Source organism: Mytilus californianus, unplaced genomic scaffold (assembly GCF_021869535.1).
Source record: "Mytilus californianus isolate M0D057914Y unplaced genomic scaffold, xbMytCali1.0.p SCAF_3, whole genome shotgun sequence".
In the NCBI taxonomy this organism is placed as follows: Eukaryota; Metazoa; Mollusca; class Bivalvia; order Mytilida; family Mytilidae; genus Mytilus; species Mytilus californianus.
In genome coordinates, this window is record NW_026262679.1 from 18,404,789 (window position 1) to 18,428,944 (window position 24,156).

The 24,156-nt window shown below is 32.5% G+C and overlaps 2 protein-coding genes across 3 annotated transcripts in view; one reads left to right on the plus strand and one right to left on the minus strand.

The window, feature by feature from the left end:
• Positions 1–18,451, minus strand: part of LOC127734051 (sodium channel protein 1 brain-like) — a 111,688-nt gene extending 93,237 nt beyond the window's left edge. The window contains exon 1 of one of the 2 annotated variants that reach the window (XM_052243603.1): positions 18,387–18,451. The gene's annotated coding sequence lies outside the window, so the exon portion shown is untranslated. Of the gene's footprint in view, positions 1–4,441; positions 4,529–18,386 lie in introns of those variants that run through there. The other variant, XM_052243602.1, reaches the window with a different exon arrangement.
• A 1,546-nt stretch (positions 18,452–19,997) lies between these two features.
• LOC127734054 (uncharacterized) lies at positions 19,998–22,149 on the plus strand. Its single transcript, XM_052243623.1, has 2 exons — positions 19,998–20,755; positions 21,680–22,149. The coding sequence occupies exons 1-2, from the start codon at positions 20,566–20,568 to the stop codon at positions 21,901–21,903; spliced, it is 414 nt and encodes a 137-aa protein (XP_052099583.1). The 5' UTR covers positions 19,998–20,565; the 3' UTR covers positions 21,904–22,149.
• The last annotated feature ends 2,007 nt before the right edge of the window (positions 22,150–24,156 follow it).

Consider the following 24,156-nt stretch of genomic DNA (forward strand, 5'->3'; position numbering starts at 1 on the left):
AATTAAATCAATTTCAAAATATGAATATTTTATTAGTTTCAGTGAAATTTAAGATAACGATCAATGTCAATTATAGAATGACCAATTTTTTTTTTAAATATGACACATTACAGGTTGATTCTTACCATAAAATCAGTGTCTGAAGTAAAAAAAAAAAAAAACTTTTCAGAAACAGCACTAGCCCGGGGAGCAGGACCAACAGAAATTATAAAACCAAGAGACATGTCTGAGAAATAAGATAAGATGTCACCTTACCTGGCCATGATAAATTCCAATACATCCAAAAGCTGCAATATTATAAGCTGCATTTTTCTAATTGCATATATATATACACTCCAGAAAGAAATAAGTTGTAATCGATTGGTATATTATCAGGTGAACTTTCTTTTGTATATACCTACAGGAATCGATACCTGTCCGATCAATCATGAGGTATTGTTTCAGTTTCAATATAGATTGTCGAGTGTCAACTTCAAACTAACTTGTTTAAAAAGCACAAAACGTCCAATTTCAAAGCACACATGGTTAAACTCGTCATAGATTTTTTCTCGGTTTGGCATTTTCTGTCAGTATATGTTTGAAATGCGGTTTTTTCTTCTTTATATATGTCGGGTTTTTATAGTTAATGAGATTTTCTTTTTTAAAAAATATTATAGCAACTATACTTAACAAAACATTTGAAGACCTGCAAATAACTGACCAGAAAATTACTGACCAACAGTTTTATCATTGACTGATTTCTGGTAACAGAGATGTATATTTGAAAAACGAAAAACAAAAGCAGCATAAGAAAGAAAATGTAGAAATAGAATGAATTTTCGATTCTATGGCATTGGAGAAAAGGTGATTAATCTGTATATAACCATGATAACCCGAGATATTTCAAAGTTTTTCGGCGCAATTTTTATTTGTATTTTTAGTTGCAATTTGTTACAGATTCCTGATGTTCACCCATAAACAGGATAATATTATCTGATTAATAGAAAGGATTGATTTAATCTTTGTTCTCTGACGAGACATGCGAATACGAGTATGTATAATACTAGAATCATGTCTGTGTAAGATCGTTATGACGGTGTTTTCCGATTTGGATTTTTTTACGTACAAAACGCTCAAATGTCTAACATGACACGAACACTCGTATACCTAAATAGTTTGCAGAAATAGCTTTTTACTCACATAAAAAAACACATATGGGTCCAAATATTCACAGTGACGGATCAAGAATTTTCATAAAGGGGCACACTGACTGCCATAAGAGGGGGCCCGCTCAGTCATGCTTCAGTGATTCCCTAAATAATCAACCAAATTTTTCCCACAATGGGGGGGGGGGCTGATTCATACATGGACATGTCTACACGAACTGCTTTTGACGGTGTCAGATAAACGTTTGGATCTACCGAGTACCCTTCAATGTATATTTGTTTACAAATAGATTATGTTTGTAAAATTAATGGCAACTTATTATTGTATACATTCACCTCGCTATATTCAATCACTTAAGATAGAAAAATTTTAAAACCTTCAAGTGGAAAATAAAGGTACTCATGAAATTATTTAAATTGTGAAATAATCTTGATGTTTCTGTATGTTGTCGCCAAAATGGCAATAGATATCAACTATTTTATTCCTAGGGGATATATTTGTCTTTTAATCATGCGTGATCACCAAAAGTCGAAATAAAATAGAATAAAATTAATATTTCATTCATTTTAAACATATTTCCAATCAAATAAGACAGTCTTAAAAATAATTAATACACCAAATTGAATATAAAAATAAGGATATTTGGAATGATTGCCAATGAGACAACTATCCACCAAAGGTCAAAGATGTATAAAGACCTACACAGGTCACCGAAAAGTCTTGAACACTGAGCAAAACGCAAATAATACTTTCTATATATTGTCTGCTAAATAAAAGACAACGCCATAACACAATGTGAAATAATTCAAGAGAAAACAAACGAACTAATAAAATCTACTATCATTCAGTGAGTAACCGTTATGACCGACTTATTAATTTTTCGGTTATACATCCATTACGTAACGTCGTTCATTGAAATCCAAGACGTCCGACATACATGGAGATATCGAACGAGTTGGGAAATATATACTCGAAAGGAACATCATCGTTCTAAAAATAAAATATTACAAAGGGAATGAAATAATCCTAATTTGTCCTTGTGGAACAGAAGTATGAAAAAGAAAAGGACAATAATTGCTATTCATATAGATGTCCAAGGTCTTTTTGACAGGACAGAAGAAAAAACAAGATCATTAAACATTCTGTAAATATCACTGGAAGAAAGACAAAATATAAAGAACCGTTTCATTTCTAATGTCTGTCAACAAACAGATGTTAAAACTAAGTTAATGTAACGTTTGGGTCGTATTTCTATTACAGAAGAGATGGTATAATATTCCTTTTAGAATTTCCAACAATTTTAAGAAGATGACGGTTTTTTTTACCGTGATCAGATGCCCGTGAGGGCATTCCGGTATACTGTTGCCACAGACATTTCTACCCACGTGACTTTCGTTTTTGACTGATAACCGAACGCAAAATAACATTCCTTATCGCTTGTTAGATATCAATTTCATCAATAAATATTCATGAAAATGTTTTGTCGTGAGAAATATATATCAATAACAAATCAAGAATACCGAAAATTTGTGTTAACGCATGCGGAAGAATATCTCAAGAACGTTTTGCAGGAAAATATGAATGCCTACTCAAATCCAATATTTTAGAAAAACCGAATAATTACAGAAGAGTGTCCACCATGCACTTGCACTGCACTATTATTAGAAACGTAAAATAGAATGATATACAAATGGATGAAAATTATATATACATGTAACTGTTATATACAAATATTAATATAATATAAAACAACAAACCAGAGTATACTGATTTGTATCACTACAATATAATAGTTACTACGGTGAGGTTGAATTCCCTGTCATTATCCATCATCCACGCACGAACTAGTCTCAGAAAAAAATATATCTATGTACCTTAACCTCACTTTCAGGTATAGAGATGTGATATTTTTTTTCTGAGACAAGTGCTTGTGACCATCCACAAGAACTTGCGGTCAGCCGATGTTCAGTACTTCAGTACTTTGATTTATATTTGAATAGTTTGCTATATCTCATTCTATATTGTTAAGACTGTAAAAGTGTTTACAAATACTCCTACCACTGACTTTCAAAATACCCCCAAAAAATGAAAAAAATCACATACATGTACATGATATTAAACGTCTCTGCATGCATGTGCCATGTATACACGATATCAGACAAAACCTGGACAGAGTTTTTGTCTATCCATTATAGCCGGTTTTCAAGATAATCAATCTGATTGAAATACAAATCATTTGTCCACGCTTAGCTCACACGAATCACTAGTAAGGAAAACGTGAACACGTGATCTGTTTTTAATCAGATTGCAAGATAATAGACGAAAATATAAAAAGATTAAAACTGCAATTTAAGTGCAACAACTCCTGCAAGGAGTCGATGGACAATGGTCTATTATATTGACCTTGATCCTTTTTGTTAATCCTTTTAGTTGTTTACAGAATTCCTTTATCAACTATATTTCTACCCAAAAAAAAAAGGGAAACATCGACATTAAAGAGCATTAACTCCTACAAGCAATCTAAGTTAACTTCTATAGTTTACAGTTTCTCTCTATCGTCTTTTCTCTCCTTCAAAAACATATTAAACTTCGTAAAGGATTCTGCTGAACCCTGTGTTTCGCCTGATATTGCTGAGTGTAATGTTAACTTCAAGAAAAAAAATCTAGATAAAATTGGATACAGTGTATGTTATCCCCAATATTCTGTTAGTACAGTTAATAGTCTGTAGTGAGTTCGATTCCACATATTTATATTTTTTTTATTTGTAAAAGTGAAAATGAACTTGTCAACCAATCCTAATAAAACTGTCATATTGTAATGTTTATGTTATTATCTTCACAATAAAATATTGTTTACACAAAATTGTACATAGCTCTTACTTGGGTCTTTTCACAAGTTTTCGTTTTTTAACGTTTTTTTGTGAACTATACCTTTCACACACCTTACACATTTTTTTTTGCTATCACAAATATGTATGGTTTTGTATAGCTGTTCGCTTTACAATTTTTAAACAGTTAATATTAACCGAAACATTTCATAGCAAATGATTGAGAAAAATGGTGATTTTACAGTGTACCAGAGTTCCTTTCTTGTGCCTTGCTGATAAGTAGTTCTAAATAGTGACCACAGTGAAGGTGAATAATTAAATGTCCACTCATAAACCAAATGTACCGTCCAAGTAAGTGATTACGAAATTAGAAGGAAGAGTACTAGAATCAAATATAATTATATGATCTCTTTAATATTGGGCAATTTGGTGTTGGAAAAAAAAGATGATAAAAGGTAGAACCTTACCTTGTTGAATTATTCCGACAATAAGTTAAGCAATGGGACAAAATATTTTTCTGCTGGGTTTAATCATGTGTCATAGATCTTTAAATCTCTTCCAAAAGGAATATTAAATACTATATTCAATTGCAACCATGCGGCTAAGGTGTTATTTGTTAATGAACCTTTTCAGATCAACGAGCAAAGGTACATATTAAATCAAGACGTCACTTGAAATAAAGAAAAGTGACGAAAAGTTATTGTGAGGTGCAAGTGTAAAAAGATTATTGTAACATATTGACTGCTTGTCAAGACATTTCAGAGTACACAATCAGTGGCATATAGCGTCTTGCACAAATTATATAGGATTCACATAGGGTTAGAGTTAGCAACTTAAAGAGAGGGTTCTGTGTAAAAATTATATTTTTGGGTGTTTTTTTTAGTAAGGGAGTTTAAGGGTACACGATACAGTAACAGTGCTCAGGGGGAGGTGGTAACGATGTCGCTAAAGTAAAATGTTACTTTTCGCGATGTCCAATTGTGAAATATTGGGAAAAGGTTCATTTTCCGACTGATTTTAATCATTAGCTTAAAACGAGTACATGGACCCCTATTTTCAAATTGACATTTATCTTGATTACGTATATAGATTATGTGTGCCAATTTGTTATGAAAAGAATTAAAAAAATTGCCGATTTTGTTCTAAAATCATGAACATTGAATAAAATTAATTAATTTTAAAGAATTGGTACAAAAAATGTTTTTTGGGTCTAAAATCTTTCAAAATGCGGTTTTGGGCTTTCTTTATTTAATTACTGCATCGGTTTAGAAATAACCCACATTATTGTTAGAATATCGAAGAATACACGGTGAGCTGAGATACTATGAATTTAAGCAAAAATCATATTAAAACTTTTTTAAATGGCCTTGGTATGACATAAATTCAGGGGAACCTTCTTCTGAACAATGAATCTTATCAGCAAGATCTGCAGTGGATTGGCATGGAGCAACAAGAAAAAAATTTGACTGCCACAGGACAGAATGTTTGCCTTTCAATTACCAACCTATATATGGACGCCTATACGAGTTGTTTTACATGTTTCTTTCACGTTCAGAGAGCAAACTTTTCCTACACGATGCAACGTCTCAATTGCGACTGTATACATATTTATCATATACTTAGCATTAATATGATAGCTTTTGCATATGTGTAATGAACGGAAGTACACAAGCCATAATTTCCCACCCGGGCTGATAACCCATATCAGAGGCGTCTCGTGCAAAAAACACATAACAGTGCCTCTCGTGCAAGTTACTTCCGGTATTTCCGGTATCGTATGTTTACTTTTCCATTGTGGCGTCAGATATTTTTTATTATGACGTCAAAATTTTACGGGAACTTTTGGGATGTCCAGTAATGGCGGACAAATAGCGATAAAGGTTATTGGATCCAGTGGTAAATCTGTTTGTACAGAACCAGCTGTTATTGAAAAAAAGATGTTAACATGGCTAAATCCGATGATATTATAGATTTTCAAAATGATGCTAGTTTACAATTAGTACTTGCTAATAAATGCCATTGACAATTATGAATCATCTCATATAGTACAGCATGTAGTAATAATATATTAATTAATGATCATAAAACTGTAAATACTTCCTCAAAACTTCCAGCTTCCAAATTTTTAATGTTTTTTTTTTCTCAAAATGCCTCTATAGGAAATGGTACCATAATATATATGGAGGTAGTGATGCTATTGTTGGACAATTAAAGTGTATTTGTTGGATTCATGATTTAACTTCTTTAAAAAGTTTTTGACTGTTTCAGTTATTTCATTTGTTATTTGCCTTACATAAAACAATTGTCGGAAGTATATGATAAAGAGATTAATACATGGCCTTTTCCATATCGGCCCGGGTATCATCCCTCGACCCATATCAGCACCTCGACTACGTCTCGGGCTGATATGGGGGTCTCGGGATGATACCCGGGCCGATATGGAAAAGGCCATGTATTAATCTCTATTTAGGGAGCTACCATTTGATTTTTATGGGGGGGTTTGAAAAAAATAGGCAGGACAGGAGTTATGAGTAAAAAAAAAGGCAGGATGACAATTTATGTAAAAAAAGTCAGGATAAACTAAAAAAAAAAGGAAGGACCGAATAGAGTGAAAAATAAAAAGGCAGGACAGAGATTACAACTAAAAAAAAAATGCAGGTCAACATTTTTCATCCTAAATGCCACTGAGGTGGCTCCTCGGATAAAGGAAAATGGGCCCAATTTCTATATCCGTGGTACCTTTGGGGTGATACCGGTTTTATTCTATGGTACATAAACACATATCAGATGTCACATGAGGCCAATGTTGTTAGACAAGGTTACATATACATACAATGCAAAAGACAGCAAATGTTAATTAATCTAAAATCAGATAACAAGTAATGTATACTGAACTCCTATTTGACACATAGGCTTTTGCTCATAATTATTACATTCGATGATCGATGAAAATGGTACGCTGGATGCCATCGCCTGTTGAGCATTCATATATAGTAGGACATTTGTAGGAGACAAATATTTGTCAAAATAAATCAGAAACCTAACAGTTACACTTAAAGGAATTTTAATTTTGACAACATGATATATTGTTGTCAGAACCATAAAGTACATCTATGAAGATGGAAGAACGTGAATTCGAGTAAAGAAGTGATAACCGTTTGGCAATGGCCCTGCTAGAGAAATAAATACAGGGAAATTGGCCCTGTCCATCTTCCATCACGAACAAAAACAAAACGCTCACACATTAACGACATCTTAATCCACTTAATCAGTGGTTACCACTAGAGCCACATAGGCATTTTGATACAGCTATCAAACCTATGATAGTCTGACTACCGGAGATTTTAAATTTGGTGCATCGTCTGGGTAAGGTCATTCATCAACAAGCATTGTCGGAGAGTATATGTCTACAAGTACGATCTTTAGCCCAAATACGTTTGGTAATTCTACTTTCGTTTTTACCGTCAAATATTCAAGAGATAGTCAGCTTTTAATAATTAAATGTTCGACGATTATGAAAACTGCTACTCGCTCAGTTCTGTTTAATAAGTAATATGAAAAGAGGAGTCACCTTTTGACATAGGCGGAGTTATCCATTTAAGTTGAGGGGAAAAGCAAACAACAAACAGTCTGAGAAGAAGATTAAACATTTGTAATAAGAGATAGGTGTAAACCTATGACTGCAAGAGCATAGGATGTGCTTAAGCTTCCATTTCGTAAATTGAGTTCTTTAATCTTTATATTATTACACAATGGTTTAATTTTCTTGATTCTAGTTTCTATACAAGCCCGTTCTTTATCCATTCAGGCATCCTCATTTTATCTATCTATGTTATTGTCAATATCAGTATCTAAGCTGTTTTAAACGGGGAAAAATGATAAGGTACTTGGTTGTTTTGAATGGATGGGTAAATGGTAACGGTAAATGTTGACCTGTTAACTTCTATGTCATTTGGTCTCTGGTGGAGAGTTGTCTCATTGGCAATCATTATAACCACATCTACTTTTTATATCTACACCATTAACATATTAAGTGAGTCTTTCAAGTATTGCTTTACTTTCTATTACAATTTCGAAAAATATGAAAAAGGGATAAGTATCAAATAAGTATATGTCTAAAACATGATGACCTGAAATTATCCCCTTTGTATATTATTGTAGAACACTATGACCTAAGGTCATCCACTTTGTATAGCATGTTAACAACTAGTTTAACCTTGCCTAGGATATGTATATGTATGAAACACAATGATTGACCTGAGATCATCCCCTGTGTATATTAATGTACAACACATCATCCAGAGATCATCTCCTTTTGTTTGGCATGTACATGTATAATGAGTTTTACCAAATATCCAGAGGTAATATCCTTTTGTTGTATAGAATGAGTATGACACAATAACCTGTGTTCACCCCCTTTTATATTAAAGTAGAACACTAATGACACTGCCTTTGTATAGTAGAACACTAATGAACCTAGGTCATCCCCTTTGTATAGTAGAACACTAATGAACTTAGGTCATCCCCTTTGTAGAGTAGAACACTAACGAACCTAGGTCATCCCCTTTGTATAGTAGAACACTAATGAACCTAGGTCATCCCATTGTAGAGTAGAACACTAATGAACTTAGGTCGTCCCCTTTGTACAGTAGAACACAAATGAACCTAGGTCATCCCCTTTGTACAGTAGAACACTAACGAACCTAGGTCATCCCCTTTGTATAGTAGAACACTAATGAACCTAGGTCATCCCCTTTGTAGATTAGAACACTAATGAACCTAGGTCATCCCCTTTGTATAGTGAACACTAATGAACCTAGCTATATAGGTCATCCCCTTTGTATAGTAGAACACTAATGAACCTAGGTCATCCCCTTTGTATAGTAGAACACTAACGAACCTAGGTCATCCCCTTTGTATAGAAGAACACTAAAGAACCTAGGTCATTCCCTTTGTATAGTAGAACACTATGAACCTAGGTCATCCCCTTTGTATAGTAGAACACAAATGAACCTAGGTCATCCCCTTTGTAAAGTAGAACACTAATGAACCTAGGTCATCCCCTTTGTATAGTAGAACACAAATGACCCTTAGTCACCTCCTTTATTTAGCATGTATGAGTTTAACAAAATGACCTGATATTATTTCCATTTGTATAATATGATAAGTAAAACACAATGAACTTGAGGTCAATATTCTCTTTTGTCTTTGATAATTCCATGTAGAATATCCATATTATTGTAGATCATAATGACCTGAGGTTATGCTCTTTTGTCTTTGATAATTCCATGTAGAAAACCCATATTATTGTAGATTACAATATGACCTGAGGTTATGCTCTTTTGTCTTTGATAATTCCATATAGAAAACCCATATTATTGTAGATTATAATGACCTGAGGTTATGCTCTTTTGTCTTTGATTATTCCATGTAGAAAACCCATATTATTGTAGAATATAATGACCTGAGGTTAATATGCTCTTTTGTCTTTGTTAATTCCATGTAGAAAACCCATATTATTATAGATTATAATGACCTGAGGTTAATATGCTCTTTTGTCTTTGATAATTCCATGTAGAAAACCCATATTATTGTAGATTACAATGACCTGAGGTTATGCTCTTTTGTCTTTGATAATTCCATGTAGAAAACCCATATTATTTATAGATTATAACAACCTGGGGTTATGCTCTTTTGTCTTTGATAATTCCATATAGAAAACCCATATTATTGTAGATTATAATGACCTGAGGTTATGCTCTTTTGTCTTTGATAATTCCATATAGAAAACCCATATTATTGTTGATTGCATTATGACTTGAGGTTATGCTTTTTTGTTTTTGATAATTCCATATAGAAAACCAAAAGTATTGTAGATTATAATGACCTGATCATGAGGTTATGCTCTTTTGTCTTTGATAATTCCATATAGAAAACCCATATTATTGTAGATTACATTATGAACTGAGGTTATGCTCTTTTGTCTTTGATAATTCCATGTAGAAAACCCATATCATTGTAGATTACATTATGACCTGAGGTTATGCTCTTTTGTCTTTGATAATTCCCTGTAGAAAACCCATATTATTGTAAATTACATTATGACCTGAGGTTATGCTCTTTTGTCTTTGATAATTCCATGTAGAAAACCCATATTATTGTAGATTACATTATGACTTGAGGTTATGCTCTTTTGTCTTTGATAATTCCATATAGAAAATCCATATTATTGTAGATTACATTATGACCTGAGGTTATGCTCTTTTGTGTTTGATAATTCCGTATAGAAAACCCATATTATTGTAGATTACAATGACCTGAGGTAAATTGTGTTCTACTTATATATTTGAGGGGGTTTATACAAATTATCCCAAACAAAAGGACCTTCATGTAGGATCATTGGGTTATTATTTTCCTATACAATTGGGATGACCTCAGGTCATTGTGTTATATATTAATATAAAAAGGGGGTTTATACATGTCCTTATTCTAGGCATGCCAAGATGACCTCTGGTCATTGGTTTATTCTCTTCTTATACAACATTGAGGAATGCCTATATATACATGCTATAGGAAGGAGGATGACATTTGGCTATTGTTTTACATGCTATAGGAAGGAGGATGACATTTCATTTGGTTATTGTTATACATGCTATAGGAAGGAGGATGACATTTGGATATTGTTATACATGCTATAGGAAGGAGGATGACATTTGGTTATTGTTATACATGTATACTCATCCTAAACAACAAAGGGAATGACCAGAAGTAATTTTGTAAAAAGTTGTCCTGCACATGCTAAACAAAGGGGATAAATCGAGCTCTGGTCAAATTGTTCCACATCAATATACAAAGGTGGATGACCTCAGGTCATTGTGTTTTATACATGTATTTATCTGAGACCAAGGGGGGATAAACATTACCATTAGTAATCCTTTTATGTTGGATAACAATTACCTTTTCCTAAGTCAATGTAAGTTCAAATTTGTAACAGTAATTATAGCAAAACATGCATGGCTGGAACCAATTAAATGGTTTTATTGGGTATACAAGTCAATTTGTACATTATGACCAAATGGTTACTCATTTAAAACCAATAAATACCTAACCATTTGTGTTTCTTATTTTCACAAATTTTAAAAAATTGCATAATAATTGATAATACGGTTATTTTTCCATGTTTATAAATATATATAAATTATAATTATAAAAATATCTTATTTTAAGTTTTGAACTGAATACCCATACATTTCCCTTTTGCAATCATAAAGAAGGTTTGAATGTGACAATTAAACTGATAATACTATAGAAAAATAATCCAATGGTAGAATGTGCAATTTTCAAGACTAAAATTGAGGCAGTTATGTTTAGGATATGAAGTCTTTTTAAAGATGGACCCCTTGATGACAGTAATACACCAGAAAATACCTGTGATAATTGACATGAATGATGTTTCCCAAGTCTCTGTATGCTTTATGAATAAAATGACAATAGACAGGGAATTACAATGATTTTGGTCAAGAATAAATGCTAAAAAAAAAAAAATCTTTTCAATATATTCAATCTCCAGGGTTCAGTCTATGGGTTAAACATGAAAACAAAGATTTTAAAATTAAAATGGTAATTAGACTGAAATTGCTACATTTTAAAAGACTGTACTAATCCCTTTACAGTCAGGATTCTACTTCGTCAAAATTATCTCCCCATTACGCCGCCTAAATTTTACAATTGTAAAAATGGAAGCCATTGTAAGGATGACGCACTGTGAATTTAACTCTTGAAAACCAATAAATTTATCCACATAGCATCATTACGATCCTTATATATATGCCAGTTGTATTTTAAAAGACAAATATATCTTCTAGCTATTGAGCATCATTAAATGTAATTGTATGCCTTTAGCTAGTCAACTTAAAACTATTGTCTGATCGGTTGTCAGGGGAAATTTTCAAAGGATCAAAAACATTTAAAAAAATTCTAATTTAATGTTTCGTGGAAGAGCAGACTAAAAAATTTCAGAGGTCGAAGACAAACAACCCTAGAAAACACACACAAAAAATGAAGTTTTTTTGAAGTTATGCATTTTCAAGATCCACTTGTAAAGTCTGTTGTCAAGCGCTTTTATTGAAAATTTGTTATTTACAATGTAAACATTCCTACTATTTTGTAATGACTAATTAGAAAAGTATTTCACTTGACCCATATATTTCATTTTTTTAGTAGTGAATTTTTAATCTTATTATATTAACCTGTAGCCTAAATGCATAAAAATAATAGAATCTGAAGCGAGATAATGTATCATTTTTTTTTGCTTTATACGTTTTCAAGAAAAAATAGTCAACTCACACATGCCTGAACATAAAAAGGTGTACTCAACTTTTTTCTTTTCCATGAAATCATTGCCCATTTTTAGTAAAAACATGTATATAAGATGCATACAATCCTAAATTTTGCGCCTTTATTAAGCTTTTAAAGCCCATAGAAACAGATGTAAACAATTCAAATATACCAACTTGGCCTTTTTGACCTTCTCTAATAAAGAGTTCCATTTTTTTGGTTTAATTTCAACAACAAATGGAAGTTTTTAACGACCTTGACTGGCTATACAGCCCTTGCACGGTCGGCCCTGGCTTGCGCCTTTTTGGGCATTAAATAATTTAATTTTTACCATATGGTAATTGATATAATTTAGAATGACAAAAAAAAAAAATTATTAAAAAATAATATAGAGTAAAAATTTAAATAACTAAATGAATAAATAAATTGATGAATTAGTTAATAAAAAAAATAAAAAAAAGTAAAGAATATAAAAATAAATAAAATAAACCAAGGATTTGTATAGTATCACTATACAAATCCTTGAATAAACTAATATAAAAATGAAATTTTTATATGAACATGATGAAACATAAAATAAAATAAAAATAAATAAAAAAATTTAATTTCAACTGGGTATCCTCCTGTTTATATACTACATGTACACCCAATCTCTGGGCATAAATATACTAATTGACCTTATTTGTTCTTGAACTAAGAATTTAAAGAAACACACACTTTGTTAACAACTAAGTAGTTAAAATGGTTCTTCAGGACTGTAATTAAAACGGTACAATAGCATACATGATATCAAATTTAACAGGTCAGGTACATTGTAAAAGATAATGACTTTAATAGTATAATAAGTTGTTTTAATGATATTGTAACATTTGATTAAAAACAAATATTTTTTTTCTGGCAGACATATGTACTTTTTTGTGTATAAACTCATTTTTTTTTCTTTAACTATGCATAGTTTAATTGCAATGAAAAACTTTATTAGGCAGAGAGGATCATTAAAGCTCAAATTCTACCCCAAAACCCATTTTCAATTATTCAGTGTCCAGATTTAGTACATGTACATGTATTACAATGTATGATATTGGTTACACATAAAAAAAAAATAGTTTAAAAATAGCAATATAACTTCTAAGTGACTTTCTCTTTTTATTATGTTAACATATATATTTTTGGGGCTAGTACTTCATATAAATTTATAAAGACTATAACAAAAAATGTTTTTTGCTAAAAAAAATCCACTTTCTGACCAGCTTTCAAGGTCAAATACAATGTACATGTATATTTGTAATTAGAAAGACTACTAATTATTGTTAACAAGAGTGCATAGTCTGCACAGTTGTGTCTCACCTGCTTTACTGATTATTGATTTTGTGTTGAGAAAGTTTTAAAGATAAAGGTTTTACTACAAGCATCACATAAACTTAACATATTTAAAGATCCATAATGAGGTCAAGGTCAGATCAATCCTGTCAGACAGACATGTACACCTTACAATTATTCCATACACCAAATATAGTTGACCTTTTGATTATGGTAATTAAAAACAGACCAAAACACAACAAGAGTGCACACGCTGAAATGTCTCGCCTTCTTTACTAATCATTGATATTATGTTGATAGTCCTAAATATAAAGCTTTATTACAACTGTCACATAAACTTAACATTAACCAAGTAAACTAAACATTGACCAATGAACCATGAAAATGAGGTCAAGGTCAGATGAACCATGCTAGGCAGGCATGTACAGCTAACAATTCTTCCATACAGCAAATATAGTTGACCTATTGCTTATAGTTTAAGAAAAACAGACCAAAACACAAAAACTTAACACTGAGCAATGAACCTTGAAAATGAGGTCAAGGTCAAATAAAACCTGCGTGACTGACAAATAGATCATAAAATATTTCCATACACCAAATATAGTTGAACTATTGCATATTGTATTAGAAAAAAAGACCAAAACTCAAAAACTTAACTTTGACCACTGAACCATGAAAATGAGGTCAAGGTCAGATGACACCTGCCCGCTAGACATGTACACCTTACAATCATTCCATACACCAAATATAGTAGACCTATTGCATACAGTATAAGAAAAACAGACCAAAACACAAAAACTTAACTATAACCACTGAACCATGAAAATGAGGTCAAGGTCAGATTACACCTGCCAGTTGGACATGTACACCTTACAGTCCTTCCATACACCGAATATACTAGACCTATTGCTTATAGTATCTGAGATATGGACTTGACCACCAAAACTTAACCTTGTTCACTGATCCATGAAATGAGGTTGAGGTCAAGTGAAAACTGTCTGACGGGCAAGAGGACCTTGCAAGGTACGCACATACCAAATATAGTTATCCTATTACTTATAATAAGAAAGAATTTAACATTACAAAAAATCTGAACTTTTTTTTCAAGTAGTCACTGAACCATGAAAATGAGGTCAAGGACATTGGACATGTGACTGACGGAAACTTCGTAACATGAGGCATCCATATACAAAGTATGAAGCATCCAGACCTTCCACCTTCTAAAATATAAAGCTTTTAATAACGCCGCCGCCGCCGTAGGATCACTTTCCCTATGTCAAGCTTTCTGCGACAAAAGTCGCAGGCTCGACAAAAAATAGATTGACCAATGAACCATGAAAATGAGGTCAAGGTCAGATGAAACCAGCCAGGTTGACATGTACCCTACAAACCATTCCATACACCACATATAGTTGACCTACTTATAGTATCTGAGAAACTGACCTAAACACGTAACTTTAACCTTGATCACTCATCCATGAAAAGAGGTGGAAGTGAGTTGAACCCTGTCTGACAGACATGAAGACGTTGACAGGAACCCATATAACAAATACAGTTATATCCTATTTCTCATAATAAGTGATAAATTCACATCACAAAACTTTATTTTTTTTCAAGTGGTTGCTTGGTCAAGGAAAATGAATATATGACAGACGGAAACTTTGAAACATAAGGTATCCACAAACAAGGTATGAAGCATCCACCTCTACCTTCTAGAATATAAAGCATTATACAAATATCTCACACCGCCACCCCCAGATATATTGTCTCACATATTGTGACTTTCTTCGAAGGCAAGAAAAAAACATACACATAAAATTTGAATTTAGAATGATAGAGTTTGAATATAGGATAGTTAATGAACAACATGCACATATATATGTTGTTCATTTACATTTTACATTTGATATAAAAATGCATTTGTCATGTTGCCTTTTACCTTTCTTTTGTGATAATAACAAACTGTACATTACAATGTATATATACATGTATATTTCAATTCTTAGAGCATTCAATGTCTATTCCAGTGGCCAGTTTCACACATTCATTAAGCATGCATGATATTTTGTCACTTAATGAAAATAACACTATAACATTGAATTTAAGAGGATCTGGAGGGGTTTTCATTCCTGTTTTTTTTTTAGACCATTTCCTCTAGTCCTCATAATTATATTTTTTTACCCCATTATTTGAATTCTGTATTCTTTTTTTTTAAACCCATTTTTCTCTTAATTTGTTTTGCTCAACAGATCGTTATCCTCTACTCTGTAAACCTTTTTCAGACTCTCATTTATATTTTTCTACCTCATAAGAAAAAAAAGGTTTAGAAAATATAACTGATATCATGGATATGAGTTCTGTTGTGTCTCATTTTCTCCAAGGAGATCATACAAGTAACCAATTCCAGGTCTTGAAAGAGTTTTAAAATTACTGTATATAAATGAAGAAAGCACTTTTTTTTTTCAACATATCATGTTGATTTAATTTAACTTACATGTATTACATGCATTCTATTTCTGTTTTGTAAGCTATAGATCAATCTTATATTTGATTATTTCTTTGTGATTTACTGATAATTCGTCCTTTTATTGCTTCTATTTTTTTTTCTTGCTTGGGTAACATGTTTACTTTTTGTGCTCACTGTGCTTCATAGTACAGTTTTATACATGTATATATATATATATATAATTCGTCTAAACAACAGCCCAACAATGTTAGATCTGTAAATTTGCGGGAGAAAATTTTTTGTTCTTCCTTGGCCGGGATTCGAATTGATGCTACTGAGATATCGTGGCACCAAATCACCTTGCACTATGCCCGACGCGCTAGACCACTTGACCACCTAGGCTCTATAATTATAAAGCTTTCAGTGGCCGGGTGTTACCTTTCTTCTGCAGTTTTTATCTAGGGTCGTAACACAGTACATGATATATAAGGCATGAAGATGGAATTGTTACAGATCAACTGAATTATCTATTGTAAAGGATCCTACAAATTAATGTAAGATGCAGTAACAGAAATAATTATATTATACTTATATATATATATATATATATATATATACACATTTGGTGGTTGTGGCTTTTTAGAACAAGACACAGGAATCTCTAAATCCTTTTTAGAATGGCCAAAATGAATGAACACATTTAGGCCTTTAAATTCAGGCTCCTGTACTTCTTGCAAATTGTCCTTAAAAATTTTTAAACAGTGAAAATGTAGTTTCATACAAGTGTTTGATTGAGTTTGTGCAATATTGACCAAGGCTTTAATTTCCCATATAAATCAGTGTCCCAAAATGATAATTTATACCTCGTTTGCTTAAATTTTTTAAACTTTTCAGAATTTTTCCAAATAGGATTTAACAATGTTTAAAAGGTTGGAAAATGTATCTTTAATAATTAAGATTTTATGGAGGAAGAAATCAAAAATGGATATCAAGATATTGAAAGTATTATTGGAATAGTTGATACTAATGTTTTTTGTTTGTTATGGTACTGTGAATGAAGATGCAATACATTGAGAATATCATATGGCTTTTTGATATCACACTCATATCAACCCTTGACACCAATATAATCTGTTGACATGGATTCCTGCTCACAACCTCCATGACCTGTTCATGCAGACTGAACTCATTTACATTATGTGAGAGAGTTTAAATCCATTGAAACATAAAAATGACATGAAATCTGTTTGAAATGCTTAATTTTGAAAAACAAAAGACTTTATTGGTGTGAATGTTCTTTTCCAGTCTCACTAATTAGCGACAAGAAAAAGAAAATGAGCGACTAGAAGACAAATTTGGTGACAAGAAATTAAATTATACTATTAAAACAATAAATTTATAGAAAAAGTCAATGGATTAGTCAATTGATTATGTGTTGTTTCATAAAGTTTGAAATTTTGTTGTATTTTGTAGCACTTTATATTTTATTTATTTAGTCATACATTACAGTTTTGTAGCTAAGTACAAATGTAGCTAAGATAATTTTTAGCAGAGACATGTATACATGGTACAATTTATATATATAAATAAGAAGATGTGGTACATGTATGATTGCTAATGAGACAACTCTCCACAAGAGACCAAATGACATAGAAATTGTATAGTACATATGTCTCTAATTTTTAGTGTTTTTTTTTTATTTCAAAGTATGTTTCATTCTTTAATCATCTGATTATACTAATTGTCCATAAAACTGAGAAAAAAATGACATTAAAAATTAAAGAATGAAAATGACCCCCTCCAAACATACACACAAACATAAACAAAACACTCTACATAAATATTGATTCATTCATTTATACACTATGCTGTAAACATATTCTTTATAAAAAAAAATCTTTTTCTTGAACAAATGATTATTTTCTTCTATTTATGTATAATAAAATACATGTATATTAAAAAAAAACACTTTACCATGTTTACTGTTTCTATATTTTATTTATGTATCTACATATTTATTTTAAAGAATTTATTATCAGATTTCTTGTCGCTAAATAAGTTTTCTTGTCGCTAAATTATTCTTTTGGTCGCTTAATTATTTCTTTTTGTCGCTTCTTGACGCTTTTTTTGTTTTATTTATTAGTGAGACACTTCTTTTTCCTGTTTTGAATTTGCCGCCTCACGGAAATAAATATCGCAAGAAGCTATTTGAAGCAAGTGGAAAACGATAATGTTGTCATTAAACAGGAATAAACATCTCAAGGGTATTTTTTAACATGCGAAAATCATTTATAAACGAAATATCTTACCATATGATTCTAAAAATGAAGTTGGAAGAGAATTATTTTGCGTCAGGGTACCAGCTGCTTCTAAGGAAGTCGATTTTGAGCACTTGCGCAATGTAGAACTTTTTTTTTGTTCAGCAAAACGCTTTTAACGACCGAAGTTTTATTTGCAGTGGAAAGCATTTTCAGGATTTTATTTGTCCACATGGCTGAGCAAAACAGTGACTTTGTAAATGTAAAAACATCTAAATTATTGCAAATTTAGGCAATGTCACATCAAAAGAAAGGCTTGTATTCTGTACAAATTGTACAAAAATCCACACAAAACTACTTTCTTTACTATAGTATTTTCTCAAAACATACAAGTTATAAATTATTGTGAATATAGTTTGTCCTAGAAAATGACCTTTGCTGGGATAGATAACGTATTAGTTGTATGGCATAGATAGATATAAGAAGATGTGGTATGAGTGCCAATGAGACAACTCTCCATCCAAGTCAAAATTTATTAAAGTAAACCATTATAGGTCACAGTACGGTCTTCAACACGGAGCCTTGGCTCACACCGAACAGTAAGCTATAAAGCTACATGTATGTGTATAACGTGGGGGTACCCAAATTGCACCTATTTTGACAGTTTTTTCATCTACGATTTTTTATGATCCAGACAAAAGTTTCCATTTTATGTTTATTTTGTAGATGTATCCTTATTTACTATATAGTCCCACCAATTTAATTTTTAATCCATATTGAATCATAGAAAAATTGGTTTGAACTGACCTCCAAACGACACATGATTCTGTAATGAGAAGTACCCAAATTGCATTCATGCTTAAATTCACGTCCGTAAAAATCTAATAACTGATGTTTTGTACTATTTCTTTGAATATTTAGAACAATTTGACAATAGTCCATGCTTTCTATTCATTTTTTAAGAAATGGATGCCTGTAACATATTGTATTTGCTCATTTTTAAAAGATTACTCTTTATGGACGTCGCATGGCGAGGTTTTCATAGATTTTACTTTTTCCAAATTCCAGTAATATATACTGTTAACGTTCTGTGAATATTTAAATATATTTACCTATTTATAAGTCATGCATAATGTCAAATGATAAAAAAACATAAATTGTTTAGTCCCTTAGAAAACTTGTAAGATTTTCACTGCTATTTTTTCTAAATAGGTGCAATTTGGGTACTGTGACGTTACGTCTGTTACACAGCTACATTGTACCCAACAAAAATACCAAGAACAAGTCACGCCGGATTTATGTAGAAAATGACTACCTTTATATGCTGTATAATTTATCCAGCAGTCCACAGGCATAGAAAGTTCCCAAAACTAGTCACTGGTTTGCTGTTTCATTCATGACTGTCATATTTTATTTATTTGCAATTATTTTTCCTTTTAGGCATATAAAGGTATATGTTAGTGAGCATCAATCCAAACTACATTTACATAAAAATTCAAAAGACTCTTCATATAGGGTCTTCAAGAAGAGTGTCTTTAAATTGTGTCAAGCTACAAATTATCTTAAACCTAATCTGTAGGCCTAAAAAAGTTGTGAAAAGACAAAGACTCAAAATGATCTGTCATTATCTCCAATACTAACATGACCAAAAGGGGAGAAAACTTTTAAAAAAATAGGGCCTAAAATAAAATATTGTTTGTTTCCCCAATCCCGACCGACCTGGAAAAATCGCCGCGACCGGAATAATTTTATTGCCGATTTTGTGTAGAAATTTTTTTTATCGAAATTCATGTGGTGGTGCGGTGCTCCTATGAAATGGAGGAGTCAAATACATAAGACATAAGAAGGAGACGCTGTTCTTCAAAGCGCCTTTCTAATCGGCAAAGTTGAAAACGCCTTGATGACGCGACTTGGCTTTCTTCTTCCACGTGGTCTCGGGTCTTTACGATATTCTCTAGATTGTTCATACATTTAAATGTCAGAACATGGACGCTGTTCTGTCGGTTTCTGTTGCCGTTTATTCGGCTGGAAACTTTAAGAAAGACTTGGTAACAAATGTGTTGCGCAGATTTTCGAAGAAGGAAATATTTGAAGACATATGTGAGGACGTGATAGCCGATTTAGAATTGACTGAAGAGGAGGAGGATGCTCTTGACAAAAACACATCCGTGTATCCATTTCTGAAAAAAGTGGTTCTACAGAAATATTTAGTCCACACTACGGTGATGACATGAAACTGGCACTAGACTTTAATAAAGACTTTAAGTTTTTGAAATTTTGCATTGACATTGATGGGACCTCAACAGAAAAAGAAGCCTCCTCCTCAAATATTGTCAATACCTTTGACAAAATGATGGGAGCCAGTCAAGCTGTCAACAAACTTCCTAAGCGAAAAGAAGAAGCTATTAACAAGTTTACAGGTATGCATAATAAGTGACCGTCCCAACATCTATTTCTTGCAAGCAAAGGTAGACTTTTTTAAGATAAGGAGAGTCTCCCCACCTTTGTTTGCATTCTTTTTCTTGTTTTCTTGCAAATTTTCAAACCCTTAACCTAAATTCCCTAATGATTTCCTTATGCCCTTACTAATTTGACCCGAGGCCTGATAGCAATTGATTTAAATTAATCATTTGGTCCCTAATAAAAGCAGACCACTCCACACTAGTCTCGTAAAAGCAGACAGCCCATACTTCTCTAAAAAGAAGGCTGCCACAATGGTAGCGTGCTCGCCTCGAGTACGGTGGCTTCGATTCCCTACGGAGTCACTTAACCAAAGGCTTTAAAATTGGTATTTGCTGCTTTTCTGCAAAAAAGTCTCTAACTGTTCGAGAATCCAGAGCATTCGACAGACTGCTAACCAAGTACGACTACTGTTGGGATCTGTTATCACACCTGAAGGTTTGCTTTTATAGTATTCCCAAAAGATTTTCTTATCACTTTTAATATATAATAACATGGTCTTGCATAGCATGATTTTGTGAACCAACATTGAATGAAAGTTCCACATTTAACATACAATAAAATGTTCATACACTCTCAGTTGATTGTATTTTATATGCATGTTCCATTGAGTTATTCAGTGTTTGATATGGTTTCAATGTTTAAATCCTTCTTTCAGTGGAAAATTGCATACTTCAATGAACGGTATAATCCTCATTCTAGTAGTACACTCTCTGACATTGAACTTGGACAGATTTCTGACAGATTATACTGCTTAAGATAATAAACAGAAGGCTCAGTATTTTAGACATTTTATTCTTTGAAAATTCCCAATATATATATACAAAGTACTCTAGGATATTATTTTTTATTTATTAAAGATCCCTGTTGTTCTTTTATTTCAGGTGATGCTCTTGAAGGCGTGGTGAATGTGTGCCTACAGATAGACTGTAATACACATGTGGAATTTATGTATTATGCCTCTACCCTGGCACAGCCCGATATCTGTGCAGCTGTGGGGGCAACAAAGGACCAAGATGCCATTAAAACACATCGTATTGTTCTACCAGTTTGCAGAGACTGTGTCATTATTGGAAAATTACCACCCAAGAGAAACCCAATTAAATAAATTATTTCAAATTATACATAGAGTTTTATTTAATATATCTCACATGAAGAAACTGATAGCTTGATACACCCTAGAATTTAAAATACTGCCCTATAATGATGGTTTGTAATTTCCTATTTACAAGTACCAAAAAAAACAAATTTACCAAAAAAATAAAATAATTTACCTACCTACCTACCCACACCTGACTTGATAGGGTCGGGTTTGGGGAAACAAACAATTATTTATTTTTGGCCTAGCTTAAAGAAAGTTCCTAGCTGATTTGGGACTGGCACATTGTGGTGCATTGAAACTAGTATTTATTGCACACATTAAACAATTTCTGACAGACGCATGAACATATGGTGTGGATAAAGTACATTTTGTACACATATAGTTGTTTCATGCATATTATATACACCACCTCAGTGGTCTCATGGTAGCATGTTCGCCTGTAGTGCTGGAGGTCCTGGGTTCAAAGCCCAGCTAGATCAAACAGAAGACTTTAAAACTGGTATTTGCTGCTTCTTTGCTTTAGAAGCAGGCAGCATTAAGGAGTAAGAGTAAAGACTGGTCGCCTCTGAGTCCGAATAGTATGTCTTGGTAGGGTGGCAAGTCTTCCTACACACTGTGACCTAAATGTTAACTAGCATTTTAAAAACCTGGATCTGTGTTTCAGTCTAGTACAACAATGTACAAAGCAGGGTAAATTTTCAAAAAGACATTAACATGTTCTTGTCCTGAATATGCAATTAATTTGCCACTGGAGGTTAAACAGCTATCCATCATCATATTTATACCCCATGCAACGAGTTGCGGAGGGTATAATGTGTTTGACCCGTCAGTCCGTCAGTTCTGTTTCTTGTCATCGCAACTCCTCTCAAACCACACAACAGAATTTCATGAAACCTTTTTAGATAATAAGGACATACTATGTAGTTGTGCATATCGACAGGAAATTACGATTCAATTCGTTTTCTAGGAATTAAGCCCCTTTGAACTTATTTACTTTAATGTACTACTGCAACAGTTTGTCATCGCAACTCCTCTCAAACCACACAACAGAATTTCATGAAACCTTTTCAGATAATAAGGACATACTACGTAGATGTGCATATCGACAGGAAATTACGATTCAATTTTTTTTCCAGGAGTTACGCCCCTTTGAACTTATTTGCCCAATATACTACTGCAACCTTATGTCATCGCAACTCCTCTCAAAGCACACAACAGAATTTCATGAAACCTTTTCAGATAATAAGGACATACTACATAGATGTGCATATCAACAGGAAATTACGATTCAATTTTTTTTCCAGGAGTTATGCCCCTTTGAACTCATTTGCCCAATATACTACTGCAACCTTTTGTCATCGCAACTCCTCTCAAAGCACACAACAGAATTTCATGAAACCTTTTCAGATAATAAGGACACTACGTAGATGTGCATATCGACAGGAAATTACGATTCAATTTTTTTTCCAGGAGTTACGCCCCTTTGAACTTATTTGCCCAATATACTACTGCAACCTTTTGTCATCGCAACTCCTCTCAAAGCACACAACAGAATTTCATGAAACCTTTTCAGATAATATGGACATACTACGTAGATGTGCATATCAACAGGAAATTACGATTCAATTTTTTTTCCAGGAGTTACGCCCCTTTGAACTTATTTGCCCAATATACTACTGCAACCTTTTGTCATCGCAACTCCTCTCAAACCACACAACAGAATTTCATGAAACTGTGTAGATAATAAGGACATACTTTGTAGATGTGCATATTGACAGGAAATAATGATTCAATTTTTTTTTCTGATACAATTTCTTTTTCTTACACTTATTTTATTTCTCCAATGACTGTGGGGACGTGGGGTATGTGAGCGGGCTCACTAAGGTTCTTTCATTTATACATGTTATAAATATTACTGTAGCTACAAATGTATTATCACCAAAAGAAAATCTTCTGAGAAAAATATTATTTCTAGGTCCTGAAAAATCAGCATGTACAATTGCCAGTCAAGCCAGTAGGACATAATCAAATTCAACAAATAAGTCAACATAACCAATATTAATATTGTCAGAAGATTATAAGTAGGAATTATTGCTCTTGAATGACAGTGAATATATACATTTTTTGTGGGTTTTTTGCAGAAATTGTAGAAGATAGAGAAAAACTGCAACAAAACAAAACAATCAGCAAAATAAGTTCTACAAATAAGTTAACATGACAGAAATCATCACTACAGCTCCTTACAGGAGTTGTAGCCGT